Source organism: Crotalus tigris, unplaced genomic scaffold (assembly GCF_016545835.1).
Source record: "Crotalus tigris isolate CLP2741 ecotype Arizona unplaced genomic scaffold, ASM1654583v1 scf7180000018785.583249, whole genome shotgun sequence".
Classification (NCBI taxonomy): domain Eukaryota; kingdom Metazoa; phylum Chordata; class Lepidosauria; order Squamata; family Viperidae; genus Crotalus; species Crotalus tigris.
The window spans coordinates 451685-472508 of record NW_024097200.1 but is presented as its reverse complement, the minus strand read 5'-3'; the positions used below and the strand labels follow the sequence as shown (position 1 = coordinate 472508).

The 20824-nt window shown below is 48.6% G+C and overlaps 1 protein-coding gene across 1 annotated transcript in view; it reads left to right on the top strand.

The window, feature by feature from the left end:
• NRTN (neurturin) overlaps window positions 1-11440 on the top strand; it is a 66601-nt gene extending 55161 nt beyond the window's left edge. Inside the window, exons 3-4 of the mRNA XM_039356093.1 lie at window positions 340-592; window positions 10182-11440. Coding sequence (XP_039212027.1) covers window positions 367-592; window positions 10182-10630 — 675 coding nt within the window. The 5' untranslated portion in view covers window positions 340-366 and the 3' untranslated portion in view covers window positions 10631-11440. The remainder of the gene's footprint in view (window positions 1-339; window positions 593-10181) is intronic.
• Window positions 11441-20824: the final 9384 nt, after the last annotated feature.

Here is a 20824-nt window from a genome sequence, read left to right as displayed (position 1 = left end):
CAACGAAGCAATCGCGGGCAAGGACTGAGGGCATGAAACACACCGGTGTTGCTAAAGGCGGAACGCTTCAGTGGGGTGAAAGGGTACGCAGCCCGGGAAAATGAAACAAGTCCTTTTTAGTCAGGAGTTCTGCAAACGTGGAATTGTTTTCTAGCGGGGAAGACAGCTGGACTTTTCTGCCACGGCTCTAAGCATTTGACAGGACGGATTGCATTCGACAGGACGGATTGGTGGTGGAGAAATAGTCAACCCTGGGTGCAACGTCTTTGGATTTTGCAGATGTGGCATCCTTCGGGAGGACAGGTGGAATTAAGCCTGTTGCTTTTGACTGTCTTCCAGATTTCCAATGTCCTGACTGGGTCTAAGATGAAGATATGGAAGTTTGCAGCCATAGGCACCATGGTTTTCGGCTCCATGCTCTCCGTTTTGGTTTGTAGAGACGTGCTCAGCCGGCTCCTCAAATCCGCTGCCTTCCCTTTGTCGCTGTTCTCCAGAACTGACGCCACTGACGCCTCCTCCTCCTCCTCGTTGACCCAGGGATCCAGAAGACGTCCGCGGGAGCTGGGACGCCACAGGTCGCTGATCTCCCAGTGTAAGTCGGTGTGTCTGTTTCTTCTTTTTTCTCGGGTGCAACGGGAGTGTCCAGGAACCTCTGAGGGGTTTTATCCCACTCCGAGTGTGGCCTGATCTCAACTGATCTTCTACAGGTAGTCCTCAACTTACAACTGCTAGTTGAGTGACTGTTCGAAGTTACAACGTCACTGAAAAAAAGGTGACCTATGATCGCTTTTCACATTTACAATCATTACAACCATGGTCATGTGATCAAAATACACATGGCTTGTCAACTGACTTGTACTTATGACGGTTTCAGTGTCCTGGGGTCATGTGATCCCCTTTGACAACCGTCTGACCAGCAAAGCCAAGGGGGAAGCCAGATGCACTTCACTATCATGCTACTAGTTTAACAACTGCAGGGATTCACTTAACAACCTATGGCAAGAAAAGTTATAAAATGGGACAAAGTGTCTCACTTAGCAACAGAGATTTTGGGCTCCATTGTGGTCATAAGTTGAGGACTACCTGTACTCTTATGTGCCAGTTGGCCTCAGGCTATTGGTCTATGTGTGGTCTAGGCCAGAACACATAGTTGTAGCTGATTGGTTGGAGTACTGGCTAATGCATGAGGCAATCTATGCTGTGATTGGTTGCTGTGGGTGAAAAGGAGGAGTTTCCCTTTTTTCCCGCTTTTTTCTTCTGTGTGCTCTGTATACTGTTTAATTTACCTCACGATGTTCCTGTGTTCCTGACTATCTTGTCTGCTGGTGCATGAGGCAATCTATGCTGCGATTGGTTGCTGTGAGTGAAAACGGGGAGTGTTCCTGACTATCTTGTCTGCTCATGCATGAGGCAATCTGCACTGTGATTGGTTGTTTGGGTAAAAAGGAGGAGTGTCCCTTTTTCCCGCCTTTTTCTTCTGCTATTTATATTTACCTCATGGTGTTCCTATCTCATCTGCAGTGAATATAGATGTTCAATATATTTATTTATGTAAAATTACAAGTTTGGGTCAGCATCTCTAACTTCAGTTGGACACCTGACGCGCAATTCCATGATTGGAATTGATTGCTGTGAGTGAAAATGGGGAGTGTTCCCGACTATCTTGTCTGCTCATGCATGAGGCAATCTGCACTGTGATTGGTTGTTTGGGTAAAAAGGAGGAGTGTCCCTTTTTCCCGCTTTTCTTCTGCTGTTTACATTTACCTCATAATGTTCCTATCTCGTCTGCAGTGAATATAGATGTTCAATATATTTATTTATGTAAAACTACAAGTTTGGGTCAGCATCTCTAACTTCAGTTGGACACCTGACGCGCAATTCCATGAGTGGAATTGGTTGCTATGAGTGAAAATGGGGAGTGTTCCCGACTATCTTGTCTGCTCATGCATGAGGCAATCTGCACTGTGATTGGTTGTTTGGGTAAAAAGGAGGAGTGTCCCTTTTTCCCGCCTTTTTCTTCTGCTGTTTACATTTACCTCATGATGTTCCTATCTCGTCTGTAGTGAATATAGATGTTCAATATATTTATTTATGTAAAACTACAAGTTTTGGGTCAGCATCTCTAACTTCAGTTGGACACCTGACGCGCAATTCCATGACAATCTGATGTTGTAGGATTTGTGGTTTGTCTGAACCAGCCTCTGGATCCGGCTAACAACATAGCTGCACACATGAACATCACTACGAGTAGTCCTCATCTTACCACGTTCATTTAATGACCACTCAATGTTACAACACTGAAAAAAATAACTCAGGACCTTTTTTCACCATTCTGACCTTTGCAGCTTCCCTGTGGTCATGTGATCAAAATTCAGGTGCTTGGTAACTGACAGGTACTAGTGACTGTTGCAGTATCCTGGGGTCAAGTGATTACCATTTATAACCTTCCCAGCTGGCTTTTGACAAGCAAAGTCAATGGGGGAAAGCCAGATTTGCTTAACGCCCGCACGGTTCACTTAGCAATGGTGATTCACTTAATAATCATGGCAAAAAAGGTCGCAAAATGGGGCGCGACTCGCTTAACGATTGCCTTGCTTAGTAATGGAGGTTTTAGGCTCAGTTGTCACTGTAAGTTGAGGACTGTCTGTATTCATGTCCCTAAGTGCTAGGACATCTCAGATGCTCCTAGATTTTGTCCGCAGAGCCTCACATTTTTTAAAACATCGCACAATTGGCCAAACCTTCTAAGACAGTGATGGTGAACCTTTTAGAGACCGAGTGCCCAAACCGCAACCCAAAACCCACTTATTTATTGCTAAGTGCCAGGGCCGCATCAGCATTGTGGTGCCCTCATGGGGGGGCGGCAGGGAGGCGCCTCTGAGTGTCGACTCTGGCACGCAAAAACCGGGGGTGCAAAAATGGGCCACCGTGCTGCAAGGCGCAAAAACGGCCGTGCCGTGGGGTGCAGATAAAAGGCGCTGCACCATGCAAGAACAGGGCAGGGCTAGTGAGTATCACGCAGGCACTAGCCCCGCCCCATTTGCAGCGCGTGCGTGCTCACGGCCCCATGCACGCACGCATGCATGTAAAATGCTTCCCCTTCCCTTTTCTTCCAGTCCACCAATCGACAATGGTTGGTGACCTCTGCTCTACCACCTCACTTGAGCTTGCAAGTCGGCCTCTTCACCTTTGTGCTGGGCAGGGCTCCTGCTCCAGCCTGATGCACCTGCTGCTGGCGGCAATGGCGTGTGTGCCCACAGAGAGGGCTCTGAGTGCTGCCTCTGGCACATGTGCCAGAGGTTCGCCACCACTGTTCTAAGATCTTCAGCATGCTGGAAAAGCCAAATATGTGCATGTTTTTGAGGTTCTCACACCAACGCTGGGTAACGTTGCATAAGGATCACACCACCTGTGATCACAGGAGGTCCACAAGGTTAGGCTGATCCTGCTGATTTTTTCAAGAGGTGGACATTTAGAACAGAACAGGATAACAAAGTTGGAAGGGACCTTGGAGGTCATCTAGTCCAACCCCCTGCTCAGGCAGGAAACCCTATACCATTTCAGACAAATGGCTGTCCAGTCACTTCTTAAAAACTTTCCAGTGGCAACTTCTGGTGGCAAGTAGTTCCACTGATTCACAACTTCTGGTGGCAAGCAGGAGACCTTATCACATTGCAAAGGGTCATTTAGTCTCTTCTTAAAAACGTCCAGTGATGGAGCGCCTACAACTTCTGGAGGCAAGTAGTTCCACTGATTAATTGTTCTCAGAGTCAGGAATTTTCTCCTTAGTTCTTGGTTGCTTCTCTCCTTGGTTACTTTCCATCCGTTGCTTCTTGTCCTGCCTTCAGGTGCTTTGGACAATAGGTGCCCCCCCTCTTCTTTGGGGCAGCCCCTCAGATATTGGAAGATGCTATCGTGTCACCCCTCCTTTTCATTAAAATAGCCATACTCACTTTTCTAAACCGCTTCTCTCCGAAGGAAACAGACTTCTAAAACAGAGATAATCAGTTAATCACATCAAGATTGCCGCCAGGAAAGACCCAAATGTAGTCCAATCAACTGCTTTGTGGAAGGGTAATCCGCATAACCCTTTTGCAATTAAATCCAGATCCTGCCTCCCGAGTCAGTGGGAACAAAGGATCGACTGGAATTGCGGCTGTTTGAGCAGAAAACAAAGGCTGGGGTACATTTGGCTTTGTCACGATGATGTGGTAGGCTTTATTTGGATTTAATTGTACGCTTGCATAGAAATGAGCCTTGTATGAGAGGCAGCTGATTAGGATGGGTATGTGTAGGTAATTAAATCAAACTTTGAAGGACTAGGGAGCGCCTCTTGAAAGGAGCGAAGCAACCTGGAACTAAGGAAAAACTTCCTGATAGTTAGAACAATTAACCAGGGGAACCACCTGCCTCCAGAAGCAGTGAATGTTCCCACACTGAAAGTTTTTAAGAAGAGACTGGACAGCCATTTGTCCAAAATGGTGTAGGGTTTCCTGCCTGAGCAGGGGGTTGGACTAGATGACCTCCAAGGTCCCTTCCAACTTTTTATTATTATTATTATTATTATTATTATAGATCATCGCACAGTCAGCCAGATGTTCAGACTGGATTTCGCATTTTGTCTACCTATCGAGTCCTTACCCAGGACCTGGGATAGGCAGATGTGGATGTTTGATGGTATTACAGGTATCGTCGCAGGATGGAAGCAGTTCCTAATAAGGCCGCCTTTTGCAATTGACTAATAGCGAGTTTGTCAATGCCAATGGTGTTCAAGTGGTGCTCCAGTTGTTTCGGAATTGCACCCAAGGAGCCTATCACTATTGGTCCTACCCTTGCTTGCTTTTGCCACAGTCTTTCTATTTCTATTTGTAGGTCTTTGTATTTTGTTATCTTCTCCAGTTCTTTCTCTTCTATTCTGCTATCTCAGGCACTGCCACATCCACTATCCAGACTTTTTTGTCTTTCTTATCGACAATTGTTAAGTCTGGGGTGTTATGTTGCAGGTGCTTGTCTGTTTGAATTCTGAAGTCCCAGAGCAGTTTAATTTTATCATTTTCTATGAATTTCTCTATTTTATGATCCCACCAGTTTTTGCTTACAGGCAAATGATATTTTTTGCAGATCTTCCAATGCACCATTGTCAGTCTGACTACAGACTGACTATTATTATTATTATTAATAATAATAATAATAATAATTAAATGCTGCAAGCGCAGCAGAACAATTCAGTTCAATTCCAGAATAGAGCTGGAAGGGAACTTGGAGGTCTTCTAGTCCAGCCTGCTCCTTAAGCAAGAGACCCTCTACGATTTCAGACAAGTGGCTGTCCAGTCTCTTCTTGAAAGTGTCCAGTGATGAAACACCCACAATTTCTGAAGGGAAGCAGTTCCACTAATTAATTATGTCAGGAAATTCCTCCTTAGTTCCAGGTTGCTTCTCTCCTTGATTCGTTTCCATTTGTTGCTTCTTGTCCTGCCTTCAGGTGCCTTGGAGAATAGCTTGACTCCCTCTTCTTTGGGGCAACCCTTGAGATTTTGGAGCACTGCTATCATGTCCCCCCTGGTCCTTCTTTTCTCTAGACTGCCAAACCCAAGTCCTGCAGACGTTCTTCGTATGTTTTAGTCTCCAGTCTCCTTGGATCTATGAATAGAATAGAATAGAATAGAGCTGGAAGGGACCTTGGAGATCTTCTAGTCCAGCCCCCTGCTCAAGCAGGAGAACCTAGACCATCTCAGACAAGTGACTGTCCAGTCTCTTCTTAAAAGTCTCCAGTGATGGAGGGCCCACCATTTCTGGTGGCAAACTGTTCCACTGGTTAATTATCCTCACTGTTGGGAAGTTTCTCCTTAGTTCCAGGTTGCTTCTCTCCTTGATCAGTTTCCACCCGTTGCTTCTTGTCCTGCCTTCAGGTGCTTTGGAGAATAGCTTGATCTCCTCTTCTTCTTTGGGGCAGCCCCTTGAATACTGGGAACGCTGCTATCACGTCCCCCCTTTTCCACTTCTTGTCTCTAGACTGGCCATGCCCAAATCCTGTTCTTCATATGTTTTTGTCTCCAGGCTTTTGACCATCTTAGTTGCTCTTCTCTGCACTTCCCCCCCCCCTCAAACTCTCAACATCTTTTTTCTGATATGATGACCAAAACTGGATGCAGGTATTCCAGGTAGGCCCTGACTAAAGTACCGCCTTTATAAAGCGGTACTAAGACTTCCCGTGATTTTGGCTCCATGCGGTACCCCGCGGTGCACACATTTTAAGGCTGGCCACGCTTACAAAGAGGACTGGATGCGGTTCTCGCGCAATAATGTGCATTTTTGGGTAGGAAAGTTTTATGGCTTGACATTATCCGCATTGATTCATTTCATGGGAATTTGGTCCGAGGGGATGTCTGCCTTCGAGTAAGCAATTCCTGGGGACCAGCTTTCCTGTTTCAGATTCCAGAGTTATAACTGTCTTGGCGGCACGGGCTGAGCTGGCCTTTCAAATGGGATTAGTCAAATGTTTATTCATGCTTATTACAAATCCACATATATTGCAACAGGCTCTTTGGGGGGTGGGGGGTCCTTTGCAGAACATCAGGAGGAGCAAAAAAACCCTGCCGGGATGTAAGTGTTAGTACCACTTTATAAATGCCTTGGTAAGACCACACCTGGAACAATGCATCCAGTTTTGGTCACCATGATAGCAGCGTTCCAGTATCTCAGGGGCTGCCCCAAAGAAGAGGGAGTCAAGCTCTTCTCCAAAGCCCCTGAAGGCAGGACAAGAAGCAACGGATGGAAACTCATCAAGGAGAGAAGCAACCTGGAACTAAGGAGAAACTTCCTGACAGTCAGAACAATTGATCAGTGGAACAACTGGTTCTGACTGTCAGGAAATTTCTCCTTCCTTCTAGGTTGCTTCTCTCCTTGAACTTGTGAATGCTCCAACACTGGAGGTTTTTAAGAAGAGACTGGACAGCCATTTGTCTGAAATGGGTTAGGGTTTCCTGCCTGAGCAAGGGGTTGGACTAGATGACCTCCAAGGTCCCTTCCAACTCTGTAACTCTGTTATTCTATTCTATTCTATTCTATTCTATTCTATTCTATTCTATTCTATTCTATTCTATTCCATTCCATTCCATTCCATTTTCTATTCCATTCCATTTTCTATTCCATTCCATTCTATTCTATTCTATTCTGTCATTTTTTCCCCTGATTTCCCATCGTATTTGCTCAAATACCACGTGATCAGGAGGATGCTACTACTACTACAGTGTTAGGTTCGTTTAAGTTCATTTTTAGGTGTGGGAAATGGCCACGTCATCTTTTTCAGTGCTTTTGTACCTTTGGAAAGGTCAGTAAATGAACTGTCGTAAATCAAGGACTATCTGTAATCCAGATTCTTTCTGAGGCCTCCCGGGACACAACTAGATTTTTTTTTTTTTTTTTTTTTTTTTTTTTTAGTATTAGGATGTGCAGAGTCCCTTCTTCTATTTATTCATTTGAAACATTAATACAGCCACCCACTTTAGAACCCAATGAAAAGTTAAAGCATCATAAAACCCATATTACAGCCATAAAACTAAGCCCATTAAACCTTAAGGGAAATAAAACTTTGGCAGTAAGTCAGCTCACCGTGTCCCAGCACTTCGGAGGGGAAAAGCCTGCTCAAACATCCACGTACCCTAAACATGCTTGGGATAAACACATGTCCATCGGCTCATAAAACAATAAAAGTAATAATGAACAGGGAAAAGAGAGCCGCGGTGGCGCAGTGGTGAGATTGCGGCACTGCAGGCTCATTCTGCCCGCTGCCAGCAGTTCGATCCTGACGGGCTCAAGGTTGACTCTGCCTTCCATCCTTCCGAGGTCTGTAAAAGGAGGGTCCAGATTGTTGGGAGCAAATAGGCTGACTCAGAAGATGCTGTAAAGCAGCATGAAGCGGAATATAAGCCTAAGTGCTAGTGCTAAGTGGGAAGGAAGGAAGGGAGGGAGGGAGGGAGGAAGGGAGGGAGGAAGGAAAGAAATGGTAATGAGAGGAAGGAAGGAAGGAAGGAAGGAAGGAAGGAAGGAAGGAAGGGAGGGAGGAAGGAAAGAAATGGTAATGAGAGGAAGGAAGGAAGGAAGGAAGGAAGGGAGGGAGGGAGGAAGGGAGGGAGGAAGGAAAGAAATGGTAATGAGAGGAAGGAAGGAAGGAAGGAAGGAAGGGAGGGAGGAAGGAAAGAAATGGTAATGAGAGGAAGGAAGGAAGGAAGGAAGGAAGGGAGGGAGGAAGGGAGGGAGGAAGGAAAGAAATGGTAATGAGAGGAAGGAAGGAAGGAAGGAAGGAAGGAAGGAAGGAAGGAAGGGAGAGAGGGAGGGAGGGAGGGAATAGGAAGGAGAGCAGGAAAGGAGGGAGGGAGGAAAAAGGAAGGGAGGGAGGGAATGAGAGGAAGGAAGGAAAGAAATGGGGAGGGAAGGAAGGAAGGAAGGAAGGAAGGGAGGGAGGGAATAGGAAGGAGAGCAGGAAAGGAGGGAGGGAGGAAAAAGGAAGGAAGGGAGGGAGGGAGGGAATGAGAGGAAGGAAGGAAAGAAATGGGGAGGGAAGGAAGGAAGGGAGGGAGGAAGGGAGGGAGGGAAGGAGGGAATGGGAATGGGAATGGGAGGAAGGAAAGAGATGGGAAAGAAAGGAAGGAGGGAGGAAAGGAAGGAAAAGGAAGGAAGGAAGGAAGGAAGGAAGGAAGGAAGGAAGGAAGGAAGGAAGGAAGGAAGGAAGGAAGGAAGGAAGGGCCGTGGAGCAGTGGTTAGAATGCAGTACTGCAGGATAATTGTGCCCACTGCCAGCAATTTGAGTCTCACTGACTCAAGGTTGACTCAGCCTTCCGTCCTTCCGAGGTCCATAAAAGGAGGATCCAGATTGTTGCAGGGGGCAACGTGCTGATTCTGTAAACTGTTTAGAGAGAGCTGTAAAGCAGCTGTAAAGTCCATGTGCTATTGCTAAACAAAAATCAAAATTTATCTGAACTGGTGGGACCCAGTAGGCATCCTTTGGGAGAGGTGGTCCCGCCAATAACCTGGCCCCTGGACCAAGTAGGGTTTTAAAGGTGAGGACTAGCACCTTGAATTGCACCGGGGGGGGTGGGGGGAAACCAGGCGCCAGTGCAGCTTGCGCACAAAAGCGTTCCATGGGCAAATCTGAGGCCCCCATTACTGTGCACGCTGCTGCCTCCTAGACCAGTTGAAGTTTCCGGGTGGTCTTCAAGGACAGCCCCGTGTAGAGAGGGTTGCAGTAATCTAGACGGGAGATGACCAAGACCGAGGCCAGTAATCTAGAAGGGAGATGACTGTGAGCAAGGCCTCCCAGGCCAGGCAAGGTCACAGCTTTTCTTTGGCGTTGCCCAGTAGCTTTATTCAATTATTTATTTAAAAGAATGTAGGTGGCCATTCAATTCATCCTCAGGGACAAAGATAAAAACCCAAGATAAAAACAGGAGAAAGCAAGAATCTGTCACTCTCCTGGCGATAACAATCAGATGAGTCGTCGGATGGGCTCCGTCCCACTCTGCGATGCCCAGGCCCGTTGGCCAAACCAGGTCTTCAGGGCCTTGGGAAAGACTGTGAAAGTGGGGGCCGGTCTTGCCTCCGCAGGAAGGGTGTACTAAAAGGAGGGGGCCACCACAGAGAAGACCCCCCTTCTTGATCCCGCTTGGAAGAGGGGACCCGTAGCATCCCCTGCCTCCCTGCTCTGGTAGGTTGGGTGGAGGTAAGTGGGGAAATGTGGTCCTTCAAGTAACACGGAGGGAGACACCACAGAGAAGGCCCTCCTTCTCGGTCCTCTATATCAGGGGTCTTCAAACTTGGCCCTTTTATGACTGGTGGACTTCAACTCCCAGAATTCCTCAGCCAGCAACGCTGGCTGAGGAATTCTGGGAGTTGAAGTCCACCAGTCATAAAAGGGCCAAGTTTGAAGACCCCTGCTCTATATGGACATCCTTAAGAGAGGGGACCCATGACATCCCCTGCTTCTTCCACTCCGGTGGGTAACCAAGAAGAGACCGTCCTTCAGATCACCTGGTCCCAAGCCACGTAGGGCCTGAAAGGTGACCGCAGCACCTTGAACGGGACCTGGAAGCCAATCGGCCGCCAGTGTAATGCCCATAGGAGAGATGACACCTGCGCACCTGTTTCCCTCCCTTTGCTAACCTCTGTCCCTCTTCTGATTTCAGACAGCACTTTGTTCGAGAGCTACACCGAGGGGGAAATCCACCAGCTGATCTCCACTTTGATCGAGCGCTACAGCCAGTCCATGAACTCGGGAGAACACGAGCTGCCTCTCTTGGCCAAAGCCGGCAACCGGATGAAGCGCGCCAAGGCCCGCCACAAGCCCTGCTCCCTCAAGGAGCTGGAGGTGACCATCAGCGAGCTAGGCCTGGGCTACAATTCGGACGAGACAGTCCTCTTCCGCTACTGCAGCGGGACCTGTGACTCGGCCGTGCGGAACTACGACCTCTCCCTGAAGCACGTGCGGAGCAGGAGGAAGATCCGGAAGGAGAAGGTGCGAGCGCGTCCGTGCTGCAGACCGTTGTCCTACGACGATGACATCTCGTTCTTGGACACGGGTAACCGATACTACACCGTAAATGAGGTCTCGGCCAAGGAATGCGGCTGCGTGTGACCGGGAGGAGGAAACGCCAACGAGAAGGAAGAGAGTCTCCGTCTCCCTTGGCTGCGCCCATGGGGGACCAGCCAGGGTGTACCTCCAGGAGGAAAGCAAAGGAGAGCAGACGAGAGAGGACCGGAGGTGGACAACTGCTTGGAAGGTCTACCTCAAGGATGGTGGTGGGCCAAAGGACTCACAGCTGGAGGACCAGCATTTTTGGCAGGATATGCCGAGCAGCTGGGAAGCAGAGATGGCTATATTTGGGACCTCCCCCAATAGCTTCCACCTTCTGACCAGATGTGGCACTGGACACTGGACAGAAGGCCCTTCTTTTGAGTCTTGACCAACATGCGTTCTCGGCTTCCACAAAAGAGGGGGGGGGGCTTCCCAGGACTGACGCTGCATGGTTGGGAAGAAAAAAAAACGAGAACACTTGACTCATTCCCAGCTTTCCATGCACAACGAAGGGGTCTTGCCTGCGATCTTCAACAGATTGTGTCTGCTAAAATGCACGAGCGAAGCCTGGGAGGTCCTCCGTTAAGTGATTCCATTTGGGAACCGAAGTTGTGGGGGGGGGGGTGTTCCTGTCTGGCAGGCCAAGATTCTGTTTCTTTAAAAGACTTGCTGGTAAAAGAGGCTGGCAGGTTGAGGGATTCTTCCCTCGCGTCATTGCGTTCACGTACTGGCACCATGATCAACAGGACCATGTAAAAATAATATATATATATGTATAATATATATATATGTGTGTGTTTATGTAGTATGTATGTATTTGGTTGTTCGGGTTTTCTCCCGTGTAAAATTGGAAGTGTCTTGGCGACGTTTTGACGAAGTCCCATTCGTCATCTTCAGGCTGGTGTCTTCAGCTTCGTGCTTCGAGGAGTCATCATTTGCTCCTCGAAGCACGAAGCTGAAGACACCAGCCTGAAGATGACGAATGGGACTTCGTCAAAATGTCGCCAAGACACTTCCAATTTTACACGGGAGAAAACCCGAACAACCAAAGACCTACATACAACACCCGCGAAAACCTCAGAAAACATACATACATACATACATACATACATACATACATACATACATATATAGAACGTGGACCTAGGTCTAAAATATTGACAGATATGTACAAAACCTCATTCTTCGGTCGGCGGTGCATCAACTTCTTAATGGGGTCTGTTTCAAGCAGGTTCTGCAGACGATGCAGAGCTGAATTTAAATGACGAAGATCAGTGTGGCGTTCAGACACAAAACGCCTGTCGGGGATGGCAGAAGGCCGCGCGTTCAGTCTTTGAGCCTTGATGCTCTGCCAAACGTCCTGCATTAGAGGAGGGCAGGTTGAGTGGGCTGAATACAAGGCAGCTGTTCCAAAAATCCCTATGGCATAGAGGGATCCTGAGGACCAGTAACTTACTTTGCTTTTAGGGGCCAAGTTGTAGACTAAGAAGGGCTGGAGTTTTAGCATCCTGGGAGGGTTTGGATGATTAGGAGAACTCTGTTTGCTGATTGCCTTGCCTACTCTTGTGAGGGGGGGGGCAGAACACAGTCCTTCAGCCACGGGGATGGGGCTTTGTGTTCAAGAGTGGGTCTCACTCCTCGTTCTCAAGAGCTGCTGTTAGTGCAAGCAACTCTTTGGACCTTCTCCATTGCTGAAAGTCTGGCTGAAAGTTGCTGAAAGTCTGGCTGAACTTGTTAAAGTCTTTATGGTGTAAACCAGGGGTAGGCAACCTTGGCTCTTTTATGACTCGTGGACTTCAACTCCCAGAATTCCTCAGCCAGCCATGCTGAGGGGAAAGAGAGGTTTCCAAGCTGAGCCAGGCTGGCTCAGGAATTCTGGGAGTTGAAGTCCACAAGTCATAAAAGAGCCAAGGTTGTCTACCCCTGGTGTAAACCCTAGGGCAGGGGCAGGCAACCTTGGCTCTTTTATGACTCGTGGACTTCAACTCCCAGAATTCCTGAGGTCATCAAGCCCATTCGCCAGAGACTATCCAGTCTCTGAAAAGCTCCAGGGAAAAGGAAGGAACCGTATGCCAAACCTAATCTCACAAATTCCTAGTATATAATCCGGTGTTTCTCAACCTGGGGCCCTTGAGGATGAGTGAACTTCTTGGCTGGTTGGGGAATTCTGGGAGTTGAAGTCCATCCATCTTCAAGGGCCCAAAGTTAAGAAGATACCGCTTTAATCCACATTTACATCCTTGAAGTTTCATCCCGTTCATTCTGCTCTGACCTTTGAGAGCATCCGAGAAGTCCGAACCCTTTCCAGAATGACAGCCCTTCAGAGTTTTGAGGACCCCCCCCTCCTGCCCCCCTCAACCTTCTTCTCTGCAAGCTCAACCTCCCCATATCTTTCCCCGATCTTCACAAGGCCTGGATTCAAGATAAGTCCTCCCACCATTTTAGCGGCCCTTCCCTTCCTTTCCAATTTATCAAGCTAAGGAGATTCAACATCCTCATTGCCACCACCCCCCTCTGTCCCCCTCTGCAGACCCCAAACTTCTCTTTGAGGCAGCAGGTGAGGCGGTGATATTTCACACCTTGGGCACATCGTCAGGAGCGGTCCAAGAAATCGCCGGCGGGACAGACGAGAGGAAAGGAAAGGAATGTAGAGATGTCTTATTTAACCCAATCCTAATCCCCATCCATATTCTCCTCTCCTCGCACGGCAGCCATCTTGACTTTTTTTTGTGACTGCCCCCTTTCACAATTTAGGATGAATGAAGCCTCTCTCCTGGGGGGGGGGCAAGATGGTGGGGGCACAAAAGAGGGGCAAGGAAGGAAAAGGCCCTGGGGGTCTCCAGCTATGTCCGTGACTTTCCACCCCAGAGGAACATTTGGAGGAACCCAGAACCCATGTTGCCCAAGACCCGCCACCTTCCCCATTCCCAGGGTTCTGATCTTGGGCAATCGGGGATGGCAAACGCCAGTCCTCTCCCCGCCTCTTTCCTCTTTCCTGTCCCGTTTGCGAATTGGTTCCACCAGTCTTGGACCTCAGAGCATTTGTATCCGGAAGTCCATGAGGACTAGCCTCTTGGAATAGAGAGGGACCAATTTGCCCCACTGCCCCCACTGATGTCAGGGAGTTGTACTCCATCCTTCTGTGGCATACCTTCTTAGTCAGGAAAGAGTGGGGGGAGGGATGAAGTGGGGGTGTCTCTTCAGGAGCCCCCAGACCCATTTCTTCTCTCCGAAATAACGGGCTGCTTCTTCCCCAGGGACTTTTTGTGTCGTCTGAGGGTGCAGAGCAGTGGACAGTCTGCCTTCAGAACAAGGGCACTCCTGATTGTATCCATGTGTGTGTATGTGTGTTTGTGTCCCTGTGTGTGTGTGTGTGTGTGTGCACACCAGGCAAGGCTGCATTGGTGGAGGGGAGACCTGCGGGGCCTTGGAGGCTGCTGCCAACGGCTTTCCTTCCTGTGGGGCAAGATCGTGGCGCTGTCTGCCTGGATCCCTCACCTGGATTCCCTGGGGCAGAAGGGGGTCAGTCTCCCTGGCGGGTTCCCGCCTTTGAGACGTTAGACCAGGGGTAGGCAACCTTGGCTCTGTGGACTTCAACTCCCAGAATTCCTCAGCCAGCCACACTGAAGGGAAAGAGAGGTTTCCAAGCTGAGCCAGGCTGGCTCAGGAATTCTGGGAGTTGAAGTCCATGAGTCATAAAAGAACCAAGGTTGCCTACACCTGCCCTAGGCCTAGGCTGCTTTATGACTCATGGACTTCAACTCCCAGAATTCCTGAGCCAGCTACGCTGAGGGAAAAGGGAGAGATTTCCAAGCTGAGCCAGGCTGGCTCAGGAATTCTGGGAGTTGAAGTCCCTGAGTCATGAGGGGGCCATAGTTCCCCCATGATGGCTCAGGAATTCTGGGAGTTGAAGTCCATGAGTAATGTGGGGGCCATAGTTCCCCCATGCTGGCTCAGGAATTCTGGGAGTTGAAGTCCACGAGCCAAGAGGGGGCCATAGTTCCCCCATGCTGGTTCAGGAATTCTGGGAGTTGAAGTCCACCAGTTATGAAGGGGCCATAGTTCCCCCATGTTGGCTGAGGAATTCTGGGAGTTGAAGTCCACGAGTCATAAAGGGGCCAATGTTTTCCCCATGCTGGCTCAGGAATTCTGGGAGTTGAAGTCCCCGAGTCATGAGGGGGCCATAGTTCCCCCATGATGGCTCAGGAATTCTGGGAGTTGAAGTCCACGAGTCATAAAGGGAGCCATAGTTCCCCCATGCTGGCTCAGGAATTCTGGGAGTTGAAGTCCCCGAGTCATGAGGGGGCCATAGTTCCCCCATGATGGCTCAGGAATTCTGGGAGTTGAAGTCCATGAGCCATGAGGGGGCCATAGTTCCCCCATGCTGGTTCAGGAATTCTGGGAGTTGAAGTCCACCAGTTATGAAGGGACCATAGTTCCCCCATGTTGGCTGAGGAATTCTGGGAGTTGAAGTCCACGAGTCATAAAGGGGCCAATGTTTTCCCCATGCTGGCTCAGGAATTCTGGGAGTTGAAGTCCACGGATCATAAAAGAGCCAAGGTGGCCTACCCCTATGTTGGACAATTGAACCCATCCTCCTCAGCCAGGGGATTGGAACTTGCCTGGAACTTGCCAAGCCTGGGCTGACTGACAGCTGCCAGGCACAAAACTGGCATCTCCTTTCAAGCTTTCTGGGAAGTCACAGTCCTGGAAGGTTGGCTGCAGTGCCCCACCTTTTCTGCCCCCCTCTGCCCGGGCTTCGGTTCCTCTTGGCTTGGCTTGCTTGACCTCCCTCCCCCTCCCTCCCCCCTCTTGGGGTCCCTCCCTTGGGCTCCGCAGGGCCCCCTTCCCAATGCTCCACCTTGGAAGCCCCCTCCCCAGAGCCCCTTGGCCCCCTCCCCTTCCAGGCTCAAGCCCTTCTTGGAAACCCCCCCCCTCTGGCCCTCTGCCTATCCACCCTGGAGAGAGGAGGGGAGTAAAAGATGGCCAGCCCCAATGCCACCGTGGGGCTGCCCCCTCTCCGTCTCAGGCTAGCTCAGCGGTTCTCCACCTGTGGGTCGGGACCCCATTTGGGGTCGAACGACCATTTCACGGGGGTCACCAAACAACGCAGTCCGCCATTTTTTCCCCCCCTTTTCCTTGGCTGTGCTACTCCCTTTTATTCTGTTGGCTTTGGAAAGCCAATAGAAGAGACTCTCTTGAATAGAGTCTAATTCGATTGGCTTTCCAAAGCCAATAGGAATGGTCCAGGCTGTCTCTGCCCTGCTGAGCCCGCCAAAAGTCCCAGTCTGCAAACGGGGCTGCACCAGTTGAGTAGTCCTCGACTTACGACCGGTTGAGTAGTCCTCGACTTACGACCGGTTGGGGGGGGTCGCGGCATTAAAAAGATTGAGAACCACTGGGCTAGCTGGCCTTGTTGCCTGCAAAAAGACCCTCTGCCCCAGACTTGGAGGGCTTTCCCCCCCCCGAGCTGCCTTCCTCTCCCCCCCCCCATTCGTAGGTTTTCCAGGGTGCAAGAAGGGTCCCCGATGACGGTCTTCCACCGTCGGTGGTTTCCTTCCATCCAGACCTCCCACCACACCCCCTCCGTTGACCCTCTCTTTCTGGGTTCCCGGGGACCGGGGGGGGGATTGTGGGGCGAAGCAGAGGCAGGAGGTGGGAAGGGTGTGTGTGTGTGTGTGTGTGTGTGTGTGTGTGTGTGTGTGAGAGCAAAGATCCTTCCCTGTGTTTGCCCCTCTTTACCGCCTGACCCACGGAGCAGCATCGGCACAATGCTCGGCAAGAGCCGTACCGGAGGGGTCATCCCTCTCCGGACGGGTGCGGAGAAAGGGCAGTGGTTCTCCACCTGTGGGTCTGGACCCCATTTGGGGTCGAACGACCATTTCACGGGGGTCGCCAAACAACGCAGTCCGCCATTTTTCCCCCCTTTTCCTTAGCTGTGCTCCTCCCTTTTATTCGATTGGTTTTTGAAAGCCAATAGAAGAGACTCTCTTGAATAGAGTCTGATTCTATTGGCTTTCCAAAGCCAATAAGAATTGTCCAGGCTATCTCTGCCCTGCTGAGCCCGCCAAAAGCCCCATTCTGCAAACGGTGCTGCACCAGTTGAGTAGTCCTCGACTTATGACCGGTTGAGTAGTCCTCGACTTATGACCGGTTGGGGGGTCGCGGCATTAAAAAGGTCTAGGGGGCAGGTATGGACAGGCATGAATGGAAGCGGGGGGGGGGGGGAAGCAAGCTCTCTCTGGGGGGATTTTGTGCCCCATCCACCTCCTTTCCCATCCCGGATCTTCCACAGAGAGTCCTCGCTTTATGTCCACGACGGGGGTGTGTGTGTGTCAGGATTTCTGTTGCTCAGCAAAGAGGTTAAACGTCAGCTGCACCTCACTTTACGACTGTTTTTGCCACGGCCGTTAAGCAAATCGGTTTGCAATTGTTAAGCCAATCACGAGATCACGGAAGCCAGCTGGAAAGGTCACTCTGAACAAGTCATTGACTAGCTATAAGGGAGATGTTTTCTCAGCTAAAAGCCCCTGCCATCTCTGGCCTGGTGGGCCCCGGGCCCCTCCAATCTACGTTAAGCTTGTCCACATTTTGCAAAATCCCAAATTGTCCACATTTTGCATTCCACCAAATCCGGGGCCCTCACACTTTCTCATGGAGCTCGGCTTAAGAGGTTGATGCGATAATCTCTCTATTTTATTCTAGATGAACTGCTATTTATTCAAAGCTAACTTATGATATTTATTTTAGGTACCGTCCAAAGTGCATTTGACCTCTCCGGGACTGTTCTCTCTTAATTTCCGGCTTTGCCTCGAGTTGTTTTGTTGTTCTTCTTCTTTTTAATTTATTGCACAAAAGTGGTACTGAAGTTTATTTGACTTTCGGCTCTGGCTCTTTTATTATTATTATTATTTTTTACTGTTTTCCTTCTAGAGGGGGGGAAAAAAAGCAGGATGCATTTGAAAAATAAAATTGCGTAAGGAGTAAATGCCTTAAAAACCAAACCGAGTAGAGTGGTGGTGCCTATTCAAACCAAGTGGCGGGATGGGGGGGCAGCAATTAATTAAAAAGAACGACTTATGGAAGAAAAGAGGTCTTTTGTGTTGATTCTCCTTTTGTGGCACAACTAACACAACCTTCCTGCCGTAGGGGTATTGCAAGCCATCACTTGCTCCAGACCGGAGACAAACCGTGTTGGAACTGCAAACTAAAATCGATCGTTAAGCTTCCGGCCGTAATAAAAAGCAGTGAAAATGCATCCTTAAAAACTGCTCAGTTCGGCACAAAACCCAAGAAGAGAGATTTGCAGTTACAGAGAATTCGAGGTCGGGATCTTGCCTGGAACCCAAGAGATGGGTTTTGACGTTCCTGCAGTTTGGAGGGCTCCGGGAGGTCATCTAGTCCAACCCGTGGTCCAGGGCAGACCTCTGTGGTTATAGCCTTCCCAACAGCCACGATGGACTCATCTCCAGCAAAGGAGAATCCGTAGCTGCCTGAAGCATCCAGTTCCATTTCCTAAAAAGCTTTGACAGGGAAGGTTTTTGTTTTTTCTGATCTTAAACCGGCCTTGTAAATTTAACCCAGTGGTTTCTGGGACTGCTCTAAAATGATCCTGCCTTTCACCGCCTTGCAGACTCTTAGCAGGTGGATGCTGTGTCCCTCTCCTCCAGACTAAACATCCCCTATGCATCGTGCCTCAGTTTAATGACGGGTTTTTTTTTTTTTCTTTTACCTTTCTGCAGATCATTCCTACAGGAAGCCGATCGGCTCAGGCAGACGCAGACCGCAAAGCTGGGAACTATGGAAGCATTAAAATCACTAAACGTTTATTTAGAAAGAGTACAGAGAAGAGCAACAAAGATGATTAGGGGACTGGAGGCTAAAACATATAAGGAACGGTTGCTGGAATTGGGGATGTCCAGTTTAATGAAGAGAAGGACGAGGGGGGACATGATAGCAGTCTTCCAGTATCTCAGGGGCTGCCCCCCAAAAGAGGGAGTCAAGCTATTCTCCAAAGCCCCTGAAGGCAGGACAAGAAGCAACGGATGGAAACTAAATAAGGGAGGGAAGCAACCTGGAATTAAGGAGAAACTTCCTGACAGAACAATTAACCAGTGGAACAACCTGCCTCCAGAAGCGGTGAATGCTCCAACACTGGAAGTTTTTAAGAAGAAACTGGACAGCCATTTGTCCGAAATGGTATGGGGTTACCTGCCTAAGCAGGGGGTTGGACTTGATGACCTCCAAGGTCCCTTCCAACTTTATTATTAGTATTAGTATTTATTTATGTATTATTATTTATTATTATATTTAAAACCACTTAAATATGAGCCAGCCAGGTGTGGCAGCAGCAAAAGAAACCAATGCAATCCTTGCTTGTATGAACAGAGGCGTAGAATCAAAATCATGTGAAGTCTTAGTACCGCTTTGTAAAGCCTTAGTAAGGCCACACCTGGAATACCTGCATCAAGTTGTGGTCCCCACATTACAAAAAAAAAGGTGTTGAGACTTTGGGGAAAAAAAAGTGCAGAGAAGAGCAACTAAGAGGATTAAAGGCCTGGAGGCTAAAACATATAAAGATCCATTGCAGTATTGGGGTTTGGCCAATCAAAAGAAAAGAAGGACTGGCGGGGGGGGGGGACATGATAGCAGTCTTCCAGTATCTGAGGGGCTGCCATAAAGAAGAGGAGGTCAACTTATTCTCCAAAGCACAGAAGGCAGCATAAGAAAGAACGGATGGAAACTGATCAAGGAGAATTGAGGGATTTCCTGATAGGATAAATCAACCAGCGGAACAGCTTGCCACCAGAAGTTGTGGGTGCGCCATCACTGGAGGTTTTCGAGAAGAGATTGGACAAGCTACTTGTCTGAAATGGTGTAGGGTCTGTTGCTTGATCAGGGGGGTTAGACTAGAAGACCCCCAAGGTCCCCTCCAGCTTTATTCTGATTAAAAAACACAAAACCTAAGGACTAGGAGCTTGGGTTGCATCAGAATGCAAGGCAAGACAATCCCTGAAAAATGGTTTGACACTGGGGGACATGATAGCAGTGTTCCAGTATCTCAGGGGCTGCCCCAAAGAAGAGGGAGTCAAGCTATTCTCCAAAGCCCCTGAAGGCAGGACAAGAAGCAACGGGTGGAAACTCATCAAGGAGAGAAGCAACCTGGAACTAAGGAGAAACTTCCTGACAGTGAGAACAATTAACCAGCGGAACTACCTGCCTCCAGAAGCGGTGAATGCTCCAACACTGGAAGTTTTTAAGAAGAGACTGGACAGCCATCTGTCCGAAATGGTGTAGGGTTTCCTACCTGAGCAGGGGGTTGGACTAGATGACCTCCAAGGTCCCTTCCAACTTTATTATTATTATTATTATTGTTGTTGCCCTTTTTATTGAAAGAAAAAGAAAGGAAAGAAAGAGAAAGAAAGAAAGAAAGAAAGAAAGAAAGAAAGAAAGAAAGAAAGAAAGAAAGAAAGAAAGAAAGAAAGAAAGAAAGAAAGAAAAAGAAAGAAAGGGGAAAAAAACAGCTTTAGAAAGCCCTGAAGATTTATCTCGCTTTGCGGAATGGAAAAATGCTGGGTTTACATTTGTCTGCCTCCCCTCCCGACAGCAGCGGGGAGAGTTTACTGAACTCAAACTATTCAAAGCCACACTCTGTAAATATTTTATTAAGCATCTCTGGAGTCTCATAAATCTCGGCTTTCTTGAAAGAGGAACGGACAGCCTCCTTAGCCCTGCGATGGGGTTCTTGGTGGGGCGGAGGGGGGGGGAGGGAAAGAGCGAGGGGGATTTTTCAAGCCAGGCCAATTGGTGCGTCCAGACAGTGGGGTGTTTGCAAAAGGTGCAGAGAAGGATGCAGCCCCAAGAAGAGAGCCCAAAAGGCGTTTGGTGAATGATGCAAGGGGAGCAGAAGCTATTCTGCTATTCCATTCCATTCCATTCTATTCTATTCTATTCTATTCTCCATTCCATATTCTATTCTATTCTATTCTATTCTGTTCTGTTCTGTTCTGTTCTGTTCTGTTCTGTTCTATTCTATTCTATTCTATTCTATTCTATTCTATTCTATTCTATTCTCCATTCCATATTCTATTCTGTTCTATTCTATTCTATTCTATTCTATTCTATTCTATTCTCCATTCATATTCTATTCTGTTCTATTCTATTCTATTCTATTCTATTCTATCTATTCTTCTATTCCTATTCTATTCTATTCTATTCTATTCTATTCTATTCTATTCTATTCTATTCTATTCT